General features: G+C 52.7%; 6 protein-coding genes across 6 annotated transcripts; 5 read left to right on the forward strand and 1 right to left on the reverse strand.

Annotated features, from left to right (window-relative positions):
* Positions 1-921: 921 nt before the first annotated feature.
* Aspvir_002679 (putative sister chromatid separation protein (Src1)) lies at positions 922-3,282 on the forward strand (the record flags this gene model as incomplete). Its single annotated transcript, XM_043274277.1, has 2 exons — positions 922-2,492; positions 2,655-3,282. The coding sequence occupies 2 exons, from the start codon at positions 922-924 to the stop codon at positions 3,280-3,282; spliced, it is 2,199 nt and encodes a 732-aa protein (XP_043130212.1).
* Positions 3,283-6,686: 3,404 nt separating this feature from the next.
* Positions 6,687-7,202, forward strand: Aspvir_002680 (uncharacterized protein; the record flags this gene model as incomplete). Its single annotated transcript, XM_043274278.1, has 2 exons — positions 6,687-6,733; positions 6,782-7,202. The coding sequence occupies 2 exons, from the start codon at positions 6,687-6,689 to the stop codon at positions 7,200-7,202; spliced, it is 468 nt and encodes a 155-aa protein (XP_043130213.1).
* Positions 7,203-8,838: 1,636 nt separating this feature from the next.
* Aspvir_002681 (Zn(II)2Cys6 transcription factor) lies at positions 8,839-11,365 on the forward strand (the record flags this gene model as incomplete). The annotated part of the gene is made up of 3 exons (XM_043274279.1): positions 8,839-9,800; positions 9,858-10,292; positions 10,360-11,365. The coding sequence occupies 3 exons, from the start codon at positions 8,839-8,841 to the stop codon at positions 11,363-11,365; spliced, it is 2,403 nt and encodes an 800-aa protein (XP_043130214.1).
* Positions 11,366-12,024: 659 nt separating this feature from the next.
* On the forward strand, positions 12,025-15,237 carry Aspvir_002682 (putative NRPS-like enzyme; the record flags this gene model as incomplete). Its single annotated transcript, XM_043274280.1, has 3 exons — positions 12,025-13,043; positions 13,096-14,095; positions 14,146-15,237. 3 exons carry the CDS (start codon positions 12,025-12,027, stop codon positions 15,235-15,237), a joined length of 3,111 nt encoding a protein of 1,036 aa, XP_043130215.1.
* A 199-nt stretch (positions 15,238-15,436) lies between these two features.
* On the reverse strand, positions 15,437-18,963 carry Aspvir_002683 (putative DNA damage repair protein Mus42; the record flags this gene model as incomplete). The annotated part of the gene is made up of 2 exons (XM_043274281.1): positions 15,437-18,855; positions 18,909-18,963. The coding sequence occupies 2 exons, from the start codon at positions 18,961-18,963 to the stop codon at positions 15,437-15,439; spliced, it is 3,474 nt and encodes a 1,157-aa protein (XP_043130216.1).
* Positions 18,964-19,436: 473 nt separating this feature from the next.
* On the forward strand, positions 19,437-21,072 carry Aspvir_002684 (FKBP-type peptidyl-prolyl cis-trans isomerase; the record flags this gene model as incomplete). Its single annotated transcript, XM_043274282.1, has 4 exons — positions 19,437-19,526; positions 19,590-20,006; positions 20,064-20,802; positions 20,867-21,072. 4 exons carry the CDS (start codon positions 19,437-19,439, stop codon positions 21,070-21,072), a joined length of 1,452 nt encoding a protein of 483 aa, XP_043130217.1.
* Between the last annotated feature and the right edge of the window lie 52 nt (positions 21,073-21,124).

Raw genomic sequence — 21,124 nt, forward strand, 5'->3', positions numbered from 1 at the left:
ACATGACCTCGATGTGGAACGTACTTCTGGACATTTGTCGCATAACTGTTTATATAACAGATTAGTTCCCTTGTTGTTATATCCAAGCTTTGTTTTATATTCATTCATTTACATATGAGGGGCGTCTACTAGGGTGGTCGTTTCTCACTGGCTTTGAAGCATTGGTGGGTGCTAGAGGGGGTATTGGTTTTTGGCTGTTCCCTGTCGACTACTATTGCATTGGCCGTACTAGCCTGCTTGACTGAATCTATGCTATATCTAATCATCTCGCTGCAATGATGAAAAATCGCCCTGCCAACAATTGTTTTTAGTATCCCTCTTTCAGCAGGTGGTTTGTCCACGACGGATTTAAGTCATGTGACTATTATGGCTGTTGTGGCTTGATGATGGCGTGGCTAATCAAGCACGTGATTTTGGCTGCTTGTTTATTGTCATTTGATTGGATTGAGACCAGTCTGTCCACTCCCATAACCCGTCATCGGCCACCACACGGGTTCTCTTTTCGTCATCATAGCAGGCTTCTTCAACTTTGATTCAGCACACATCCATCCACCTCAGAATATTCTGGACACATGTATAACTGTTATCCTTTGATCTGTGAGACGATCTTGTATCTGCCTAAAGAGGAGACTCTGAGCACGACCCCTATTTGAATGATAGTCATTCCTTAGGCCCCGCTTGGTTGCCCTGGATACCATCTTCCACAGTATTAACTTCATTCAGTGTTTGAACTTTTTCTTGACGAGTAAAAACAAAGTGCAGAGAAAATCTCGACTCACGAATAAAGGACGCATTCTTTGAGCCCTTATCAGGCGCGTCTGATCCCGATCGGAATCTTCAGCCGTGCACCGCATTTTTTTATTGCCCGTTTCACTCAGCTCTTGCTCTGCTGGCAGCCCATCGCCAGCATCACGCTACGCCATGGCGGACGGACTGGAATATCTGTCCCCAGACTTCGACCTTAACACACTCACCGTCCCCCGCCTCCGCTCCATCCTTGTCAGTCATGATGTCTCGTATCCGGCCTCGGCGAAAAAGGCGCAGCTCATCCGCATCCTGGAGGAAGAAGTTCTGCCTCAAGCGAAAAAACTCCTGCGAGAGCGCGATAGGGTGAAGAGAACGAGCGCAGGTATCACAGATATGCCCAGTCGCGCGACATCGGTGGCTAGTGATTATGATGGACAACACGAAACCATTGATAGGGAGTCTATGCCTCCACCGCCGACACCGTCTACTGTCTCGACCGCGACGGGAACAAGAAGAGGCCGGTCGAGGATGAGCACGAGGGCGTCGACGGCCGATACTGAGGAGAGAAACGTACCGAGCACGCCGTCGATACTCACGAAGAAGAAGGTACCGAAGTCGGAGACCAAGCACGCGCGCGCTTCTGACAAAGACTTGCATGATGATGGCCCTGCGACACCTGTTACTCGGGACATGGTCACTCCACGCAAATCCACGGCTAGGAAATTGCGGAATAGTGAAATTGCTCGTTCGATTGAGCCCGAGCCACACACTGTCTATGTTAAAGCGGAACCAAAGGAGGACAGTGTCTTCACCGATGACAATCCATTTCAGAGTGGCAGCTCTCCTGGCTCAAGGAGCATCAGTCGTGATGTCAAACGAAAGACAAGTTCACGGCTTTCCACCGCCAGTCCTGCTTTCAGCCACGGACTAAGACCACGAAAGTCTGAGACTCCTTACGACCTCGATGATGATATTTCTAGAACGCCTACAAGATTACCTTTTGGATCTCCAGTCACTAAGGCCAGGTTACTGAAGGAGAAAGTTGAAATAGAGGATGAGGATGAAAGTGAGCTCAGTGCCGGCGAGGAATTTACGCCCGAGGAGCAATTAGCCTTGGAGGGACAACAGGCGGAGTTAATGTATCCAATGACTCCACGGATCCGACGCCGAGCTGCCAAGCAGAGTAAAGCAAGCAAAGCTGCTCCCTGGGTCCTCATTCTCTCTTTACTTTGGGGTTTCGGTGGTTGGTGGCGCAAGGAGAAGATTGAGATCGGGTACTGTGGTATTGGCAAGCCTACTTGGTCCCTGGCAGAAACCAGGGTGCCGGAATGGGCCAGTGTATTGGAGCCGCAGTGTGAACCCTGCCCTCCACATGCGTTCTGCTTCCCGAACTTCGAGGCGAGCTGTGAGCATGACTTCATTCTGAAACCGCATCCTCTATCGCTCGGAGGTCTGATTCCTCTGCCTCCCACTTGCGAACCTGACAGTGAAAAAGCTCGGCGTGTGAAAGCCGTTGCCGACAAAGCGATTGAAGAGCTCCGTGATCGACGAGCTAAATTCGAGTGTGGGGGGCGTCTAGAGGATGGTGAAGAAGTGATGTCTCCGGAAATGACTGAGCCAGACTTGAAACAGGCGATTGCACAGAAACGCCGTAGAGGCATGAGTGATGCTGAATTCGACGAGCTTTGGAAAGGAGCACTCGGCGAGATTGTTGCGAAGGATGAAGTTGTTACCAAAACAAAACAGTAAGTTACCTATGGGATATTTCTCTTCATTGACATTTTGCTTTCTTCCTTTCTCTGGGTGTCCCGTTCGTGCCCAGCCTAGCATGTATGCGAGCTCTTCTTTCATATGATACGGATCTGACATGTATACCGGAACTAACAGAGGCCGCAACGCAATCACAGACTCTCCGCTGTCCTTGTTCTCACATCTACCTCAATCGCACGGCTCCCCCTCACATGCGCCTTCCGCCGTCACATCCGACTCTCTCTCCTCGCATATCGACTCCCTCTTTCAATTTTGATTATTATGGTTCTGGGTTTGGTTTACGCTCGTGCAAAAATTCTTGCTCGACGATCCGATCTAGCTCGCGTCCCGGAGCTGGTAGCGACTACGCTAGATCGCCTAGCGACACAAGCAGCGCTACATGCTCGCGGTGAGGCGAAGGAACCGTACATTCCCATTGGTCAGTTGCGTGACGACGTTCTCCGCTCTGAGCTCCACGGCAGGCGACGTGAAGAGCTCTGGAGGCGGGTTCGCAATGTAGTCGAGGGCAATGCCAACATTCGCGCTGCGGTCCGCGAGGGCCGGGGTGGAGATGTTGCGCGGGTCTGGGAATGGATCGGGGGTATTGGCGGCGTTCACGGCAATGCTCTCGAGAGCAGCGCTACCCGACAACGAGAGAGTAACCACCAACTGCCCTACTCGTCTCCATCGAGCGAGGGCAACCGCCCTCCGGTCGATCAACATCAGTTGACGCCCAGAAGTCCTGGGGAACTTCGCCGTTGGGACGAAGGTAGACCCGTCTATTAAGGGACTACGGGGTATGTGGATCTTTGAGCTGAACTACAGGTATTTTGGTTCATTTTTTTGGGTACTTTTATCGGGCTTTGCATGTACAGTATTGAGTTTCATGTTTCCCCTGCCAGTATATCTATCAATACGTCCTCCTGTGCATAACTTGCTCGTCTTTGGTTTCCTGGCATTTCCTCGGTCTTTCTCGAAGCACCTGGCCTGATGTAGTACACGCACAGTTACCTGTGTACAGGAGCTCAGGAGTTTCAACCCCTTTACCTGGCTTCGCAGATGTGATATGACACGCCCTCGGATGTCGGTCGTCCTGATACCCTATTCCGAACCTCGGTTTTTGAACCAACGGCGGATGGTGTTGTCCAAGCGCCACGCCCCATTCAGAAACCACCCATGTGGCCAGGGGCGGTCAATTCGATCAAGAACTGCTTGCTAGGTTCTCATTCGTCAGATCTTCATTCGAGCTGCACCCACGATCCCAGAGTTTAGGTTGAATACCCTGGTTGTCTGGCGTGATCGTCGCCTCTGTTTTCGCTTGGTTTCGCTTTTGGTGCGAAACGAATTTGCCACCAATGATCAACCGGCCATGCGCAGAGTACTCCGTGAATTTATTCCCTCGCCTCTCCTGGCCTGGCAACCACAACTCGCGCGTTCCATCGAGCGGAGAAGACCATGTGGTCAATTCCACTTTGGACGATTGTGCCTACGATTTTTACCTATCATCCAGCGTCCGTTGGAAAAGGTGGGGGACTTTTGCCACAGCCGCAAGCCCGCAAGGACAGTCGCTTCGGCTGCGGATACCTAGTCTATGCCCCACAAGATTCAATTGAGTGATAATACCTCCCTACTCCGTAGAGAATTAAAGCGCACCGTTAGCCATGAGTGAGTCCGCAAGCTGCCAATCAGAATCAGAAAGGCCCCGTTCCACATTGGTGGACTCAGTTGCTGAAGTAGGTAGTCTACAGATAACACAAATCAACAGTGTCGAGTTTCTTGGGGGTTCTTGGCGCTGGAATTTTCGCTTTTTTCACGGCCACAGCCCAATTTCCTGACCGATTGACTACCACAGCAGTTCATCGGTCCACATGTCCAGGAAACGTAACGGATCGTTTGTGGGAAATTCCTGTGTAACTTGTTGATGGCGTAGGTGGCTCTTCCTTTAGACCAAGTCTTGGCGCCTTAGGCCAGAAGGGGGCGGCAAGGCAGAAAAAGCAGTACGACCTGCGTATGGCCAGCGCCCACATTTCACGTGAGCGTCATCGAGTTACGTTAAGGTACCTTTGAAAAAACGCAGCAGGTGATCTACGTCAGCACCAGCCAGCCAAACCTCAGTATGGCGCATTCGACTGTTCAAATTCATAGTCCACCATAGGGCGGTACAGGCGGTGCCTTGATCCTTGGTTGCCTACCATGGTTGGTGGTTCTGATATGCGTGGGGATTTGCGGTGCGTTTTCGACTTTCGATAGGGATTGGATAAGCTCGTGTACGGAATGGGCCCGGGAGCACTGCATATCTAGCTAATCGTGGATCAATCCATCATGCAACCGAAGCAGAACCCCTTTCTGATCAAGATGGTAGCCCCTCGCGTCTGGCGGGGCTCGCAATAATTGTTGTTATTGTTTCTTTTCGGCCCAAAGAAGCCCGCGCCCATTTCAACTGAAACCATCCGCCTCGCGCGAACTACGGAATATCTCTGCTAGCACCCTATCATATCAGACGGATATTTTTTCCGTGACGACAAAGTTAGGGAACTATTGCGGAGCATTCGACGCCCACAGGGGGCCACAACTTCAATAGTGCAATATTTGCTGCTACAACCAGAGTAGACGACCCGAAATGGAATGCAGAAAGTGCCTCCCGTGGACATCGGTCTAAATTCGGCATTCCTCAGATGGAACGGATCCGGAAGAGAGATTCCTGGGTTTCGAACGTTGCACGCAGATGATTCAAGGGAAATAGCGGCGGATTCAGTCATGATTAGGAGGAGGGAAGGAGGAGGGGTGGGTTTTGGAGCGGGAGAATGGAGGTGCGAATATATGGAGTCTACAGCCCTGCGTTCAGGACCTGGCGCTCGCATTGCTCTTACCACGATTGCTCAATCGCCCTTGCTTGAGGGTACCTGTCTGCCTATCAGAGTCTGACACTCTACCTGGTCCTCGATGCTCCGCTTCAGAGCGATTACTGGGACTCTGGTCATTGGTTCAGCCAAGCTGAATGCTCCATTGGCGCTTTTCAAGCATTCTCATTGATGGGCCAGCTGCCCCCAGGATCTGGGCTAATGCTTTAAACCCGCATTCCCTCCTGGAGGGAAGAGGCTAAGAGCGGCAGCACTGTCCACGCTTGACAACTGTCTCCAGATTCACTTTCCTTTCTCTGCAGCCTGAAAGATTAGGGGTCTTCGACCCGAAAGGCGCTTAGGCACGATTGCTTGAAGGGCCCTTCCACTTACCAGTTACCATATCCAACCCTTGTGAGTCTTTTGAGTCTTTTGGTTAGACACTCCCTCTACCCTATTCTTCACCATTGTTAGGCTCTCAAACTACGGAGTAAAGGTTACCCAACCTCCTGGAAGGGTTGGAAAGTCGGGACGATCCACGGCAAAGTGGGAACGGCCCGCGGATGAGGCAGACGTGTCAAAGCTCACAATCCCATTTAAAAGCTTCATCTTTTTCTTTTGGTTTCCTTTTCTCCGCCTCCCTCAAGCTTCTTCGTTTCCGACCCCTTTTCTTTTCATTTCCTTTGGGATACAATGTTGATGATCAGTTCCGGAAACTGATCAGTGTTGACGGTTCACTCCAATCTCGCATTTTGGAACAGATTATTCTGCATTTCTGCCCACTTAACCACCCACCTGCATGCCTCTACTGACACTTGGACTGGACGAGTCAATTATTTTGGTGTCGATCTATTCCTGCTGAGGCTGAGAACCGCTGCCCCAGTTCGCCTGAAGCATTAAGCATCGTCGAATCGCCGAACCTGGCTTAGCGCTCCAGGGGACTTACCTTTTCCTCAAATGCTCTTCTGATGGAGAGTATGTACATATGGCCGTTCGAGCACTTGAGGTTTGGAGCACCCCCCTTGGAGAAGGAGTATGTTCAGAAGAAAACTCATTGTCCAGAGTCCAGTCTGGTCGTTCCTCCCTTAGCTCGCCTCTTCCGGTTCCTTGTGTTTTTCATATCTCTGTTCCTCATCAAATCAGACCATGTCTCACCAAGGGCCTCCTAGGCCTTTTCGCCCTATCGCTCCAAGAACCTTGTTAGATACGGCAACAGCGGGACCTGCTGCTGAGGAAAGTAAGATACGGAGAGCATCAACAGCTTGCACAGAGTGCCAACGACGTCGGACCAAGGTACCTTTCCCTTTCGAAGCTCGTCCCCTCTTTCGCAAGTCTCCCGGGTGTGAATGAATGCGCGGCATCTTGAACCTGCCCTTCTTTTATGGCCCCTTTTCTAGGTACACCATTCTGACATGCTGCTTTCTCTACTCGTTTTTAAAGTGTAGTGCAAACTCGACCGGTGTCCCATGTTCCGAATGCACCCTCCACGGCCGAGATTGCATCATCGACGAGTATGCCGACAAACGTCGTAAGGTGGTGCGAGATCGCGCCCAGGAGGAGTTAGCATACTATCGCGAGTTTGTGCAGCAGCTGCTGGCGGCCATTCGGCATGGCAAGCGTACAGACGTCGACGCCATTATCAATGTCATCCGGTCGGGAGCCTCGCTCGAGAAGATACACTTGATCGTCGCCCAATCACTGAGTCATACAAACGATGTCGATGGCCTTGAGATTACCGTCCCTAAGCTGAAAGTACCGGAAGGCGTATCTGCGGAAGCGTCTCCCGGTGACAAAGAGCCGAGTGGCGTGTCTGTGGAATCGTCTCCCGACGCTGGGCTGAGCACGGTGTTGAATAAAGATTCATGATCTGAAAATCAGTTCTGTAGGCCGTTCACGACGATGGTCTCCCTTTCTGCAGATGTCGTCGGTTTGTAGCATTGTTCCACCACCGTGTCAATGCTTTGCGAAATTAGAGTTCTTTCTTGGAGCTAAGCCTTGGCCGCATTCTTGTATAGCACAAGAAGAGGGTGACTACATGGCCGTTAGCCTTTGAAACATCCCTTGACATACTTCTAGTCTCAGGCCCGAACAGGATTACCATATGGGCTAAGACTGCCAATAAAGTGGCTTCCCGACCCTATCTTCATTCTTGTCTTTACCTTTCTTGCACTACCTTTTCCTGCTCCCAATCGATTAATTCATGATTTCATACTGCCTGGCCCGTTCAGTACCTGTCTCCCACCAACATGACCTTCCTCTTCCCACCCGCGTCGGTTGCCCACTCACTGGGAGCAGTGGGAATGTATCTGTCCTTTCAGACGCCATCGAACTGTGGAGTTGCAGCCGCGAGGGATGCATGTTGTGATTCAACCCTTCATTTGATCCAACCGCGCAAGTTGGCATCTACCGCCGCGAAGAGAGTGTTTCTGTTTATTGAATGTCGACAGCGCACAGGTGCAGGCTGGTTTGTCTCAATGCACGGAACGCATTCGACCTGTTGTGCCATGTTGCCCACGTGCTCAAAATACCATCCTAGCACCAGATCGATGGCCGTCGTCAATGGTTAGGCGTCGCCAACGACACGACAGCTCCATTCATTACTTGGCAGTCTTCAGACTGCACGAAGTTCTATCAGGGGCCCACTCGCTCACCCTGGAGAGCGTTCATTCATGGTCTTTTCTTTTCATTCCTGGCGTACGGGGGATACGTTGTGCATGAGTTAGTCTCAGACAATGTGGACGATCTCGATTGTTCGAGCCATTCTGATGATCTATCTATACGAAGCGGTCGTATTGCTCGGTCCAGAACAGCTCAGAATCTTTTCTCTGGTTCTCAATCTGTGTGGTCAAACATTGTGGCATGCCCAGTCCCGCTTCGCTCTCGGGGTTTCTATTGTACTTTGACTCATGTCGTCTACTCGGTGCGATGATGTAGCTAATTAGCCAAACTCATAGACTGGAACTCTGCTGTGGACTTTGATTTCCTGCCATCCATCTGTAACACTGTTTTTCTGGCGTTCTTTGACGCTGTAGTCGGAAGAGTCTCGCAGCCGACTCAGGAGCACGTGACGGCAACGTTCACTAGGAGACCTGGTCCTGAGCAGCCTGCATTGAGATATTCAGCGCGACTCGATAAACTCCGTATGAATACAACGCAAACATCACCAGTTGACCTTCTTTAAAGTGACGGCGACTGACATGGGGGGTCTCACCACTCAGCGGTGGAGTATGGAGTACCTTCATCCCCCAAGTCTCCGACCCCGCACGTCTCCAAACTTCGACCACGACTGCCGTTTGGCCCGGCGCTGCTCCGAACTCGCTCGGAAATTTCTCCTTGTCATCGTCACGCATCCCCGTTTCGAACGTCTGTCTGTCTTCTGATGCTTGTGCGATGACAGCGGAAAAGAGGAAAAGAAGACAGTAGGACAGGAAATCCCCACCAACTCCGTCTCGTGCCTTGAAAAACGGCCTGCGCAAACTTCCTTGTCTCGCCTTCCGAACCAATGAGGGCTTCTCTTTTGAACGGGGTACATACTCAGCTGTCGCCCGGAAATGACAGTGTCGTCGGAATAAGCACAGACGGCCCACTCCTCGCTGGGCGGAAGCGAAAGGCATCTGACTCATCGTCGCCAGCAGCCAAGGGCCCTGTGCGACGGCGGAAGATTACACGAGCATGCGACTACTGCAAGGAGAAGAAGACACGCTGTACGGGGACGCTGCCGTGTATGAGATGTACCCGCCTTTCGCTCCGCTGTGAGTACAATGCGGCGTACTCGAGAGGCCTGCCGCCGGATCCTTTGCCGGTGCCGTCGTCGTCGTCGTCGTCGTCGTCGTCGTCGTCGTCGTCGTCGCTCGTGAACTATGCGGATGAGGATCGTGCGCGGGGAGGTACTCGTACTGCGCGGGCTTCGGTCTCTCAGCGATCGTCGAAAGAGTCGCCCAGGACTGGTGTAGGTTTGCGACGGCAGCTTGGTCGAGCTGGTTCGGAGGTGTCGCTGCGTGATTCGCCCGACCCAGTTGTCACGGACTTTGAGGGTAATTATCTCGGGCCGGCGTCTGGGGTGTCGTTCTTGAATCGCGTCTGGAGTCGTCTTCATCAGGATGAATCGTCTGCTATCCCTGGCGAACTGCAGGACGAATCTCTCTCCAGGAACACGTCCGTTTTCAAGTTCGGGGATAAGCCTTATTCGAACTACCGGGAGGCTGGCTTTACCCTGCCACCTTTTGAGAAAGCTTTGGAGCTGGTGGGCATTTACTTTGATTTTTCGATGGTGACTTACCGTTTCTTGCACCGGGGAAGTGTGGAGGAGTGGCTCAAGCAGGTTTATACAGACAATATCTGTTTCGCGAACCCGCCTACCGGGGTTATGGTAGCCCGGACAGCCATCATCCTTATGATCTTCGCTGTAGGTACACTATATGAGGAGCAGAGGCCTGGTGATCCAGGAGAATTCCGCAATGAAAGGTGAGCATCTACAAATTCACATTCCACTTCTCATCTCCAAATACTCAGAGATTACAGCGAACGATGGTATGCGGCGTCTAGATGGGCATCTTCAATGGAATCTGGACCCCCTCGATTAGAGAGTGTCCAAGCACGACTAGGTCAATGTCTCTACTTGCTTTCATCATCCCGGGCCAATGAATGCTGGTATACCTTCGGCACGGCTCTCCAGCTGGTGACGGCTCTGGGATTGCATCGAAAATGGCCGGCGAAGATGTCAAAGCACAGCAACTCTTATCTGGAGCAACAACTCCGCAAAAGGATTTTTTGGAGCGCCTATACGCTGGACAAATACCTTAGTGTCATGTTTGGGAGACCACGGTTGCTGCATGACGAAGATACAGACCAAGAACTTCCGGATGAGATCAATGACGAAGATATATTGCAGGAAGATCCGCGGCGCCGGACCGGTTCACCAGAAAGCATGATGATTGCGTCCGTACTTCATTACAGGTTGGTCGATCCAATTCCTCTTTTGTCATTCCTTCATGTGTCTGAAGCTAAGCCTTCGACTTGACAGGCTTGGCCGTATACTCGGTGAAATCTCTCGACAACTTTACACTATTCACCCTCATACTCAAGATTCGCCTCTGGAGACCGCTGCTCGCCTTGCCTCGGATCTTGAGAAATGGAAAGAGACTGCACCACCTTTGTTCAACAGTGTTCGAGCGACGAGTCTGATCCCGCCACTTTGCAGGCAGAGTCAGGTATTGCAGCTTGCATATTCACACGCCATGATCCATGCGACACGGTCATTTTTATTGAATGATTTCACCGATCTCAGTCGTCGACCATCGGTTCCACATCCGATGGTCTCGAGCCACGTGCGCAAATGCATAGACGCTGCGGAAGACGTGATGAAACTAGTGGATAGCCTGGCCAAACAGGGGGTCTTGATCCAGTCATTCTGGTTTACGCACTATGTGTGCTTCTGCGCCATTATCGTGGTCTACATCCACACCATTCAACAACACCGACTCGCCTCGAATCCTAACACCGCTTCCCCTAGGAGTGTAGAAGACAGCGGCTATCTGCATTCACTCTTCAGTCTTGCAGAGACCTGCCAGCAACATCTGGCGGAGGCTACCCGCAAGAATTGCCCTAGCCGCCGCTATAGTATTATCCTGGAGGAGTTGAGAAGGGAAGTACATCGGCAGATGGGAACACCTATTCAGCCAGAGAGTCCGGAAAACTCTCATGGAAGTCTCCGCGGCAACTCCATACGAGGTAAAGAGACTCTCATGGCGGGTCAAGGGCATGCAGCCCCGGCGCACGTCGAGCAACCAACCTCCATTTTTACCAACGCGACGGTCCATCAGCCCGCACCTGGCAGTATCCAATCGCCGACTTTCCTAGAAGGGCCCGTCGGGTCTTCTGAGGACTTTGGTATTCTTGATAATCTTGAGGGCTCGATCTGGTGGGCTCAGCTCGATTCCTGGGTAAGTAGATGTCCACACCAGTTGCTGCAGTCCCTGATCGACATGCTTACCGATCCCTATTCAGGCGTTCTCAAATCTTATGAGTGATTCTTCTACGATGCCGTTCTGAGCTGCTTGTTCTGGCCACCTTGTGATATCCACTTGTTACGCGATTCCTTTGGCTACTGTTTATGTAGAGCGACGACACATGATATTTGTTAACGAGATTACGGTACTAATGATGGATATTTGCGTGCTTCCTATTTCAGGGGAATACTTCTCAATGCATTTGACTTCTTCTCTGGGGATTAGAGATTGCTTTGAGGCTTTCGGTGGTGAAATAACTCGAAAGGCTTGTTCCAGAGACACTTGTAGTGAAGTTGGTGGTCTGCTGGTAAGGGGAGCTGGCAGTAAATACATATGTGCCTTTTAGTCGTCTATCAGACAAACTACCCGGTTGGATACAAGCAAGCGACGCCCTGGCAAGACATTTCCGGTCAATGATGCTCGGATTTACAGTAGTCGTGGGATGGCTCATCTCCGCTCGGATATAAATCCGAACGATGGGCCAACATTTCCGCACTTCAGGTCAGGAAGATCTGGATGCAAGCCTGCGACTGTCGGATTTGATGATCATCCGCAGAGCCATAAGTGAAGGAATCAAATCAAGATGGGTTTAAATATACTTTGTTCCCCTCTCATATTCCAAGTTGTTCGAAAGGCCAACTGCGCATTCTGTTGGACTCCTCGTTCAATAACTACCAACCATGCTATCCTCACCACTTGTTCCAAGAACGCTTCCGGAAGGGCATACTTCAGAAAATGGAGTTCGTCCTGAAGTATCCGACAGAGAGCCCTTGACAGTCGACGAGCTGGTCCGACACCGCGCATCTTTACCACCATCGCAGCAACCAGTGATATCATACCCGCGGACTGGCATCGACTATGTGGATTACTCGCTGCGACAACTCGATGTCTTCGCCTTTCGAGTCGCCAAAGCCATTGCTGCTCTGGCACCGCCGCGGGCGACTTCAGCGGAGAAGCCAGCCGTCGTGGCACTGCTGGGCCCGTCGGACCTCAGCTACCTGGTCATGCTTCTGGCCTTGAAGAAGCTCGGCCATGCAGGGTTGCTTCTCTCGACGAGGATATCTCTCGAGGCGTATGTGTCTCTGCTGGAAAAGACGCACGCGAAGCATATTTTCATCCACAGCTCCTTCAGGGAGACCGCTGCGGAGATCAAGCAGCGGATTCCGGACTTACTCGTCGATGAGATTCCGACGCAGGAGCACTACGATTATCCAATTACGGAAGACGTCGATACGAACCTCATGCCGCAGTTGGATCCTGAGGCAGAGGCGAAGCATATCGCATGGATCATCCACTCGAGTGGCTCCACTGGACTCCCCAAACCGATTTTCCAGACCCAGAGCGCTGCCATCAGGAACTATGCGGGCAACATGAACATGGCCGGGTTCATCACGCTACCTCTGTACCATAATCACGGACTCAGCTGTCTGTTTCGCGCAGTCCACTCGTGCAAGTCGTTGCGTCTGTACAATGCGGATTTGCCGCTCACGAAGCAGTATCTGCTGGATATTATGCGGTCGCATGAGTTTGAGATCTTCTATGCAGTCCCCTATGCCCTGAAGCTTCTCGCCGAATCGAGCCAAGGCATCGCTGTCCTGGCCAAGTTGAAAGCAGTCATGTTTGGGGGTTCTGCTTGTCCCGATTCGCTGGGAGATCGCCTTGTTGAGAATGGAGTCAACCTGATCAGTCACTATGGAACGTAAGTACTTTTTTTCTAGGCGCGACTTGAAGCGATTCTGACGGATGGATAGAACGGAAACGGGCCAATTGATGACCTCTTTTCGACCGCGCGAAGACAAAGGATGGGACTGGTTGCGGCCCTCGGAACAGGTCAAGAAGTATCTGGCGTTCGAGGAGCGTTCTCCGGAGATCTTTGAGCTGATCGTCCTCGACGGCTGGCCTTCAAAGGTCCTGTCCAACCGACCGGATGGCTCTTACGCTACAAAGGACCTCTTCGTCAAGCATCCCACAATGGAAGCGTACAAGTACTACGCTCGACTGGACGACACGATCGTCCTCGTCAACGGCGAAAAGGTCAATCCGCTGGACATGGAGGGTCGAGTCAGACAGCATGATGCGGTCTCTGAAGCTGTTGTCTTTGGAGCAGGAAAGGCTTGTATCGGACTGGTGGTCATTCGTGCGCCTGGCACCGAGGCCGTATCTGAGGAGAAACTCGTTGAAGCCATCTGGCCCGCCCTTGCACGGGCTAACGAGACAATGCCTGCGTTTGGTCAGCTTTCTAAGAGCATGGTTCGAATACTCCCGGCCGACACGCAGTATCCTCAGACGGATAAGGGAACCGTCATCAGGCAGGCTTTCTATCGGGCCTTTAGCAATTTGATTGAGGAGGCCTACGAGGCAGAGGATGCGTCGACCGGGACATTGACCCTTTCAGAAGCGGAGTTGAAAGACTTTCTCAGAGAGCAGCTCCAGAGCTTGTTACCGCTGAAAAAGGGCCAGGTGTTGGCCGACGATGCAGACTTCTTTACCCTTGGGATGGATTCCCTGCAGGCCACACAATTGCGGTCTGTTCTTCTGAAGACGCTAGACACAAAAGGGCAGAAGCTCGGATTGAACGTTGCGTTTGAACATCCTACCATCAATGCATTGGCTCGCTATCTGAACGGCCTTAGCTCCGGGGTCTCAGAAGGCCTCTTGCCTGTCGAGGAGCAAATGAGTGCCCTCATCTCCAAGTACAGCCAGTTCGAGCAGCACAAGCCTGTTCCGAACGGGCTGAAGGGAAGATATATCGTAAGCTTGCCATCTTCTTCCATTGCGGTGTCACAATTAACGCTTTCCAGGTCGTCACGGGCGCCACTGGATCCCTTGGAAGCCATGTTGCCGCGAAGGTTTCCGCACTCGAAGACGTCCAAAAGGTGTACTGTCTTGTGCGTGCCAGCTCAACAATCGAGGCCTACGACCGCCTGCTCAAATCGCTGCGAGCCCGAAATGCCTACGCCGCCATGTCCGATACTGCCCGTAGCAAGCTCGTCGCTCTCCCCTCCGATCTCTCGCAACCCACGCTAGGCCTCGAATCATCGACATACTACACCCTGACCTCCGAAATCACAGACATCATCCACTGCGCCTGGTCCGTCAACTTCAACATGCAACTAAGCAGCTTCGAAAAAGACAGCATCGCCGGCCTCAAGCACCTCATCGACCTCTGCCTCAAAACCCAGCGCCCCACCCCCGCAACCTTCAACTTCTGCTCCTCCGCCAGCACCGTCTTCAACACAGACGGCTCAGACATCCCCGAAACCCTCCCCAAGAACCTCACCTTCGCCCAGCACATGGGCTACGCACAGTCCAAGCTCGTCGGCGAACACATCTGCACCAACGCAGCGCAGCAGACCGGCCTGCGCGCGCGCGTCCTGCGCATCGGCCAGGTCATCGGCGACCAGACGCACGGCATTTGGAACTCCACAGAGGCCATCCCCCTCATGCTGCAGTGCGCAAAGACCATCGGCGCCCTCCCGGCCCTCGACGAGTCCCCGCTCTGGCTCCCCGTCGACACAGTCGCCGGCACCGTCGTCGATATCTCCCTGTCCTCCGAACCCGAACAAGTCTTCAACATCGTCAGCCCGCATCCCTTCCACTGGACCCGGGACCTGCTGCCGTACCTGCGCGCTGCGGGCCTCGAGTTCGAGGAGCTCGAGCAGCGTGCTTGGGTCGCGCGTCTGAGACAGTCGAACCCTGACCCTGCCGTTAACCCGCCGATCAAGCTTGTGGAGTTCTTCGCGAGTAAGTATGAGACGGACCAGCCGCGGCGGGTGCAGAATTGGCACACGGAGAAGGCGAGGGGGGTCTCGCGCACGTTGGCGGAGTCGAGGCCGTTGGATCAGGAGCTTGTGAGCAAGATTGTGGAGTATTTCTGCAGGGAATGTTGGTGAGGGGGTGGCCTTTGTTTTGTATAGATCTAGATCAAATCATCTCCGCATGTATCTTCACTGGAATCGACTGGTCATCTTATTAAATTGCAACATATATCAACCAAATTAGAGACTTGCTCGGTATCTATGGTGATTATCGTATGGATCGTAACTATCTGATATATACATCATACGGAAAGATATGCATGTACGAGGTGCGCTAAGAAAACTCAACAGGCGGTAACCCTCTCTCCTCAACACCTTCGCTAACCCCCTTCTGCAGAGATTGAACGGCCTCCTCCCAGGTAATTGTACCCTGAGAACCGCCTGTCTGACACTCACCTGCTCGGGAAGCCTTTGCGTCCTCCACAAGCCACATCAACCAGGTAACGACCGACACGGCTTTGTCAATATCCTTTTCGTCGACGACGACACTTTTCAGGTACCGAGCGAGCGCCTCAACGTCTTCGTTGAACGGACCTTCGTCCGCAAAGGCGGCATGCCATGCGCCGACCTCGTCTCGGAGATCGGATAGGGCTGTCAATTTCTTGGAGGTGAACGTCGGGCGTTCCGGGAGCGGGGGAAGACGAAGGCGCTTCTCCTGTGCTGCGGGCGCAGAGGTGGATGGCCTGACCTTTCGAGGAGCGGGCGCTTGCATGCCTGAGCGTTGGAGCTTACGCGCTCGTTTCTGCTCTTCGAGGACTTCGCGGCGGATGTCTCCTGGTAGGGCTGCGAGGAAGTCGGCGGAAATTTCGGGGTCGGGGGAGGGAGAGGGCTGCCGTGAGGATGCTTGCTCCTCGGTACTCACTGAGGGTGGCGTGGGTCTTGCGACAACAAAATTGGACTGCGTAAGGGTCATGTTGCCCGTGCCTTTGGAGCTGGGTCGACCCCGTCGCTTTTTTGTGGGGGTTGACGGCTTCTTAATCCCGAGGTTGCCGGATGACGCTTGACGCGAGCTGGGAGCAGATGGCACGGCTGGTTGAGGTTCTGGAGTGCTTGAGGTTTGTCCGTAGTATCCTAAAATCTCAGCACGAACATCTTCCGGCAAAGCGGCCAGGGTGTCCGGGTCCAGCTGCGACTGAGGAGGGAGTGCCGTCGCTGTGGACTGTTGTGTCCTACGTGGGGGTGGGCAAGGCGAGGTCGAGCGAGACGCCTGTCGACCTTTGCTCTGCGACATCAGCTTTGACCGGATGTCGCTAGGAAGTTCAGCGATGACTTTAGGGTCAGCCTGCGACGGCATGATGAATTGAGTTCCGGAGATGTTCAAACGTTTGTGCGAATCGTCATTCAGAGACGGGCCATGGCCGACGGCTGCGGCGTCCGCTTTGCGCGGGCTGTCCAAGTCATCAGGATCCCGGACATGTTCATGACTTTTTCTCACAGGGGACGCCTTAAAGTTGAGCTGCTGCTGGCTACCTTCGGGCTTGTCGGTAGCCCCTAACTTGAGGGGCTCAAGCTTCGTCATCTGGACCCCCAAGCCTCTTAGATCACCAGGCGTTATTCCAAAGCTGCGAAGCATGGCGATTGCCTCTTTTGCAAGGACCTCCGGCGCGTTGGTCGCTATGCCCAGTACGACACTCTTGTTGAAAACATCGCATTTCCCATGCCCCAGGTGCTTGACAGGCTCCAACGGCGCATCTGCAGATCTCCGCATCACCTTCAACGTCAGCTGTTTGCCTTTGACCAGGTTATCCACAAGTCTGCGGTGTAACACCTCGCACAGAGATTTCACAAAGTCCTCGGCCTGGGTCTGATTCACGAAGCGAATCCCCCAGTTGACTTCAGCAGAGACTGACTTCCTGAGAACTTCATTACCGACTTCCGTTCGGTCGATACCGCGAGCATATTCCCAGATTTTGAGACCGGTCTTGGGTCCAAGATGGTTAATCAGTTTCTCACGGGAGAGGTCTCTGACATCCTTCACGAATTTAACTCCAAGCTCCTCCAGCTTCGCCCCAAGACTATATCCGACACCGGGTAGATCCTGCACCGTGAGATCGCCAATGAAGTCCAATACACCGTCCGGCTTTAGTTGGAATTGGCCAGCGGGCTTTGCCTTTCGCAGTGCAACTTTAGCCAGCAGAACATTTCCGCCGATGCCAACAGACACATCACAGCCAGTCGCCGCTTTCACGGAGCCTCGCAGATTCTGGGCGACCTCGTCTGCTTTGGCCTGTTCACGGTAGACAGACCCTTCTGATATTCCTCGCCCATCTGAACCTCCGGCCTCGAGACATTGCGTTGTGATATCAACAAGGGCTTCGTCAATGCTCACGCTCTGGACAACACCATCGACCGCGAGCACAGCACTATAAAATTTCTTGCTCGCTTCTTCATAAGCAGGAAAATCGTACGGCAAGACCTTCAGCTCCGGACAGGCTTGTAGAGCACCCTTCATCCACATTCCGTTCTTGATGCCCCGGGCGCGCGCAGGATAGTTGCAGCTGGCAATTTCGGAGCCAGCGCCAGTACCGTGCGCAATGGCTACCGGTTGGCCTTTGAGCTCTGGATGTTTCAGCGTCGACACGGCCGCGAAGAAGGAATCAAAGTCCACATGTAAGATATAGCGTCTCGCTCCTGGAACGGGCTTTTTGCGGCCAGCTTGAGACTGAGATTTTTCCTTTGCAGCAGCTTGCAGCTGAGCCTTGAGCTCTGCTTTCCACGTTGATAGGTGATGCAAGCGAGATTCCCGGTAGAACTGCTGAAGAAATTCCGGGTTCACAACACTCGAATTGCGCATCCTTGGATCCGCCAAGAGCTGCGCATTATACTCCTCTGGAGTCATTTCCGTTTTGGCAGGCACGGATTCTCGAGTGAACGGCGGATCTGGATTGGTTACGCCGGCTGGAGATTGTGTTGACATTCTACGACCTACTTCAGCTGCTGCGATATCTTCAGCATCTAAATGTTTGGGCGAGTCGCTTCGTTCAGCCTTTGATAGGTCAGGGATGTTACCAGCCGAATCAGAAGAGGCAAAGCTAGGGAAATCGCCATAGTCCGATTGTGTGGCCGTTTTCGTAGTTTCGTCGGCCGCAGAAGTCGGCTCAGTCCATTCAGTCTGTTGAGGAACCTCAGGAGGTTCTGCATCAGAAGGAACCTCTTTGGTGGGCGTTTCTGAGCCTTTCAGTCGCGATGTGTACCAGCTGGAATCTGACTGATCTCGGTAGCCGGACTGATGTGTATTCGCCTGGCTGAGAAGTCGGCCGTTATCGAAATTGAGAACCTTCTGGGCATGACCCTCGTCCACCACTCTGAATGCATCCCACGGGAGCAAGCGTCCAGCCTTGATGCTTTCGACCACCCATGCCGGCTTGACGATACGATATCTCTTGAACTCTTCGCGCTTCTTGGGGGTGAGAGAACTGGCAATGATATGGGTCGCGACGGTCTTGCCGTCCAAATATTGAAGAAAACCACCACCATGGCTTACTATGAGACGATGGAGGTCCTGTAGAGATGGCTGAGTGTAGCCATTGACGTGTGCGACAACGCCGCGGAATATGGGCGGCCGATCCGGAGAGGAGGAGCGTATTTCAGCGTCCAGATTCTGCAACTTGATCTTCTTACGGCGCATATAGTCGCCGAAGCCGCCGAAGTTCGACGCTTCATATTCCTCGCCTTCTTCATCGTCAAACTGATCTAGATATAGAAAGTTAGTCGGGAACGTTATGCTTCGGAACGGCAGTACGCACGATTTTCGATGCGCTTGCGCACAGCGCTGGAGTTCGCATCAAGAATAGAGCCCATGATGGGCTAGGAGGAGGAGCATCATCAGATACCACTTCCTCAGAGATATCACTAGAGTAACAAGAAGGTCAATGTCTACTCGTGTTGGGTGGCGGAGGACGCGAATGGCTGACACGACGTCATGTGACAAGAGGGGAGAAGCTATAAGGCGGCGAATGACGGCAGAAAATAAAGCAGCCTGAGGCGGTGAACAACCTGATTGGCTGATGGAATGTTTCCATGGAAAAGAAGAAAAAAAGGTGAAAAAAATGGAGACCTCAGGCTCCACAGCTGGTTTATTGCAGAAAAAAAAAAGTCGGTCCAAAGCTTGGAGTCTCTAGACTATATCATCTCAAAAACTTTCCTTTTCCTTCTTATTCCACATCTTAAATCTACTTTCGTGGATTCCCATTCTTTCATATCTCTTAATTTGATATCGTCGTCATTTTCTGCTTTGCATTTGCCCTTTGTTTCGCTATCTGCTTTCAATCAAAATGTCCGCTCTCCAGCCCGTCGCAGTCTACGCCCTCAGGGTTCCCGCAGGAGGACTTCTGATTCCTGCGGTTCCCGATGCCGCTGCTATGGTACGTATTTTACTAAACGGTATCGATTGACGGGATGCAAAATGTTCTAATTGCCGATGACAGTTCCGCGTGAGCATGGCTGCCATTGATCCCGATGAGACTCCCGAGTTCGAGGATGGACAGACTCGCCCCAGAGCTACTCTCAAGCTTGTTCGCCCTCCCCCAGACATGGACATTGATGAATCGGACGATGACTACGAGGACGACTCGGAGGAGGATTCTGATGACGAGGAAGTTAACGGCGGCCCCAGCGACAAGGAAAAGGCCCGCAAACTCAAGGAGGCTGCCGTTCTCAAGGAGCTCGAGGATGAGGACGACGACGAGGATGACGAGGGCGATGATGAAGACTTCGATTTGAAGGCTGCCATCTCCAAGCTCGTCAAGGGTAAGGCCCCTGCTACGGATGACGACGAAGATGACGAGTCGGATGAAGGACTGGAGCTTGACGAGATGGTCGTCTGTACCTTGGATCCTGAGAGAGTATGTTATTGACTGGTTTTCAGTTCAGTAGTTGCATATGCTAATTTCGCGCAACAGCACTGCCAGCAAGCTTTGGACATCACTGTTGCTGAGGGCGAGCGCGTCTTCTTCAAGGTCACTGGAACACACACCGTCTACCTGACCGGAAACTACGTCATTCCTGCTGAGGAGGGTCCCTCGGAGTATGATGAGGATGAGGATGATGAGGAAGACGAGGACGACTATGACTTTTCCCCCGATGAAGATGACCTGATCGACATGGGTGACCTTTTGGACGACGAGGAGGAGGATGAACTCGATGGCTTGGCTCACCCCAGAGTAACCGAGATTGAGAGTGATGAAGAAGAGGCCCCCAAGCTGGTTGAGTCCAAGGGCAAGAACAAGCGCACCGCTGACTCCGACGAGGAGATGGCGCTTGACGACATGATGGCCAAGGACGGCAAGGCCAAGGCTGCTGCCAACGGCGAGCCTGCCTTGAGCAAGAAGCAGCAGAAGAAGCTCAAGAAGAACAATGGAGAGGCAGCCGCTGTTGAGCAGAAGAAGGAGGCCAAGGACGCTAAGGAGGGCAAGGAGGGCAAGGAAGCCAAGAAGGTTCAGTTCGCCAAGAACCTTGAGCAAGGCCCTACTCCTTCCGCTCAGAAGCCAGGGGAGACCGCCACCGGCACTCTTGGTGTCAAGGAGGTCAAGGGCGTCAAGATCGATGACAAGAAGCTCGGAAAGGGTCCCGCTGCCAAGGCCGGTAACACTGTTGCCATGAGATATATCGGCAAGCTTGAGGACGGCAAGGTCTTTGATGGTATGTTATCCTTATGCAAAGAGACAATATTGGATAGAGCGCTGACAGATTTCCTTCTTAATAGCCAACAAGAAGGGCAAGCCTTTCACATTCAAGCTTGGCAAGGGTGAGGTCATCAAGGGCTGGGACATTGGTATTGTTGGCATGGCTGTCGGTGGTGAGCGTCGTATCACGATTCCTCCTCAACTGGCCTACGGCAAGAAGGCTCTTCCCGGCATTCCTGCCAACTCGAAGTTGATCTTCGACGTTAAGCTCCTTGAGATCAAATAAGCAGGCGGCAGAGCCTGCTTGTGTCTTGAGACGTTCTATTGTTCACGTTCGG

This window comes from Aspergillus viridinutans (genome assembly GCF_018404265.1).
Source record: "Aspergillus viridinutans IFM 47045 DNA, scaffold_12, whole genome shotgun sequence".
Taxonomy (NCBI): domain Eukaryota; kingdom Fungi; phylum Ascomycota; class Eurotiomycetes; order Eurotiales; family Aspergillaceae; genus Aspergillus; species Aspergillus viridinutans.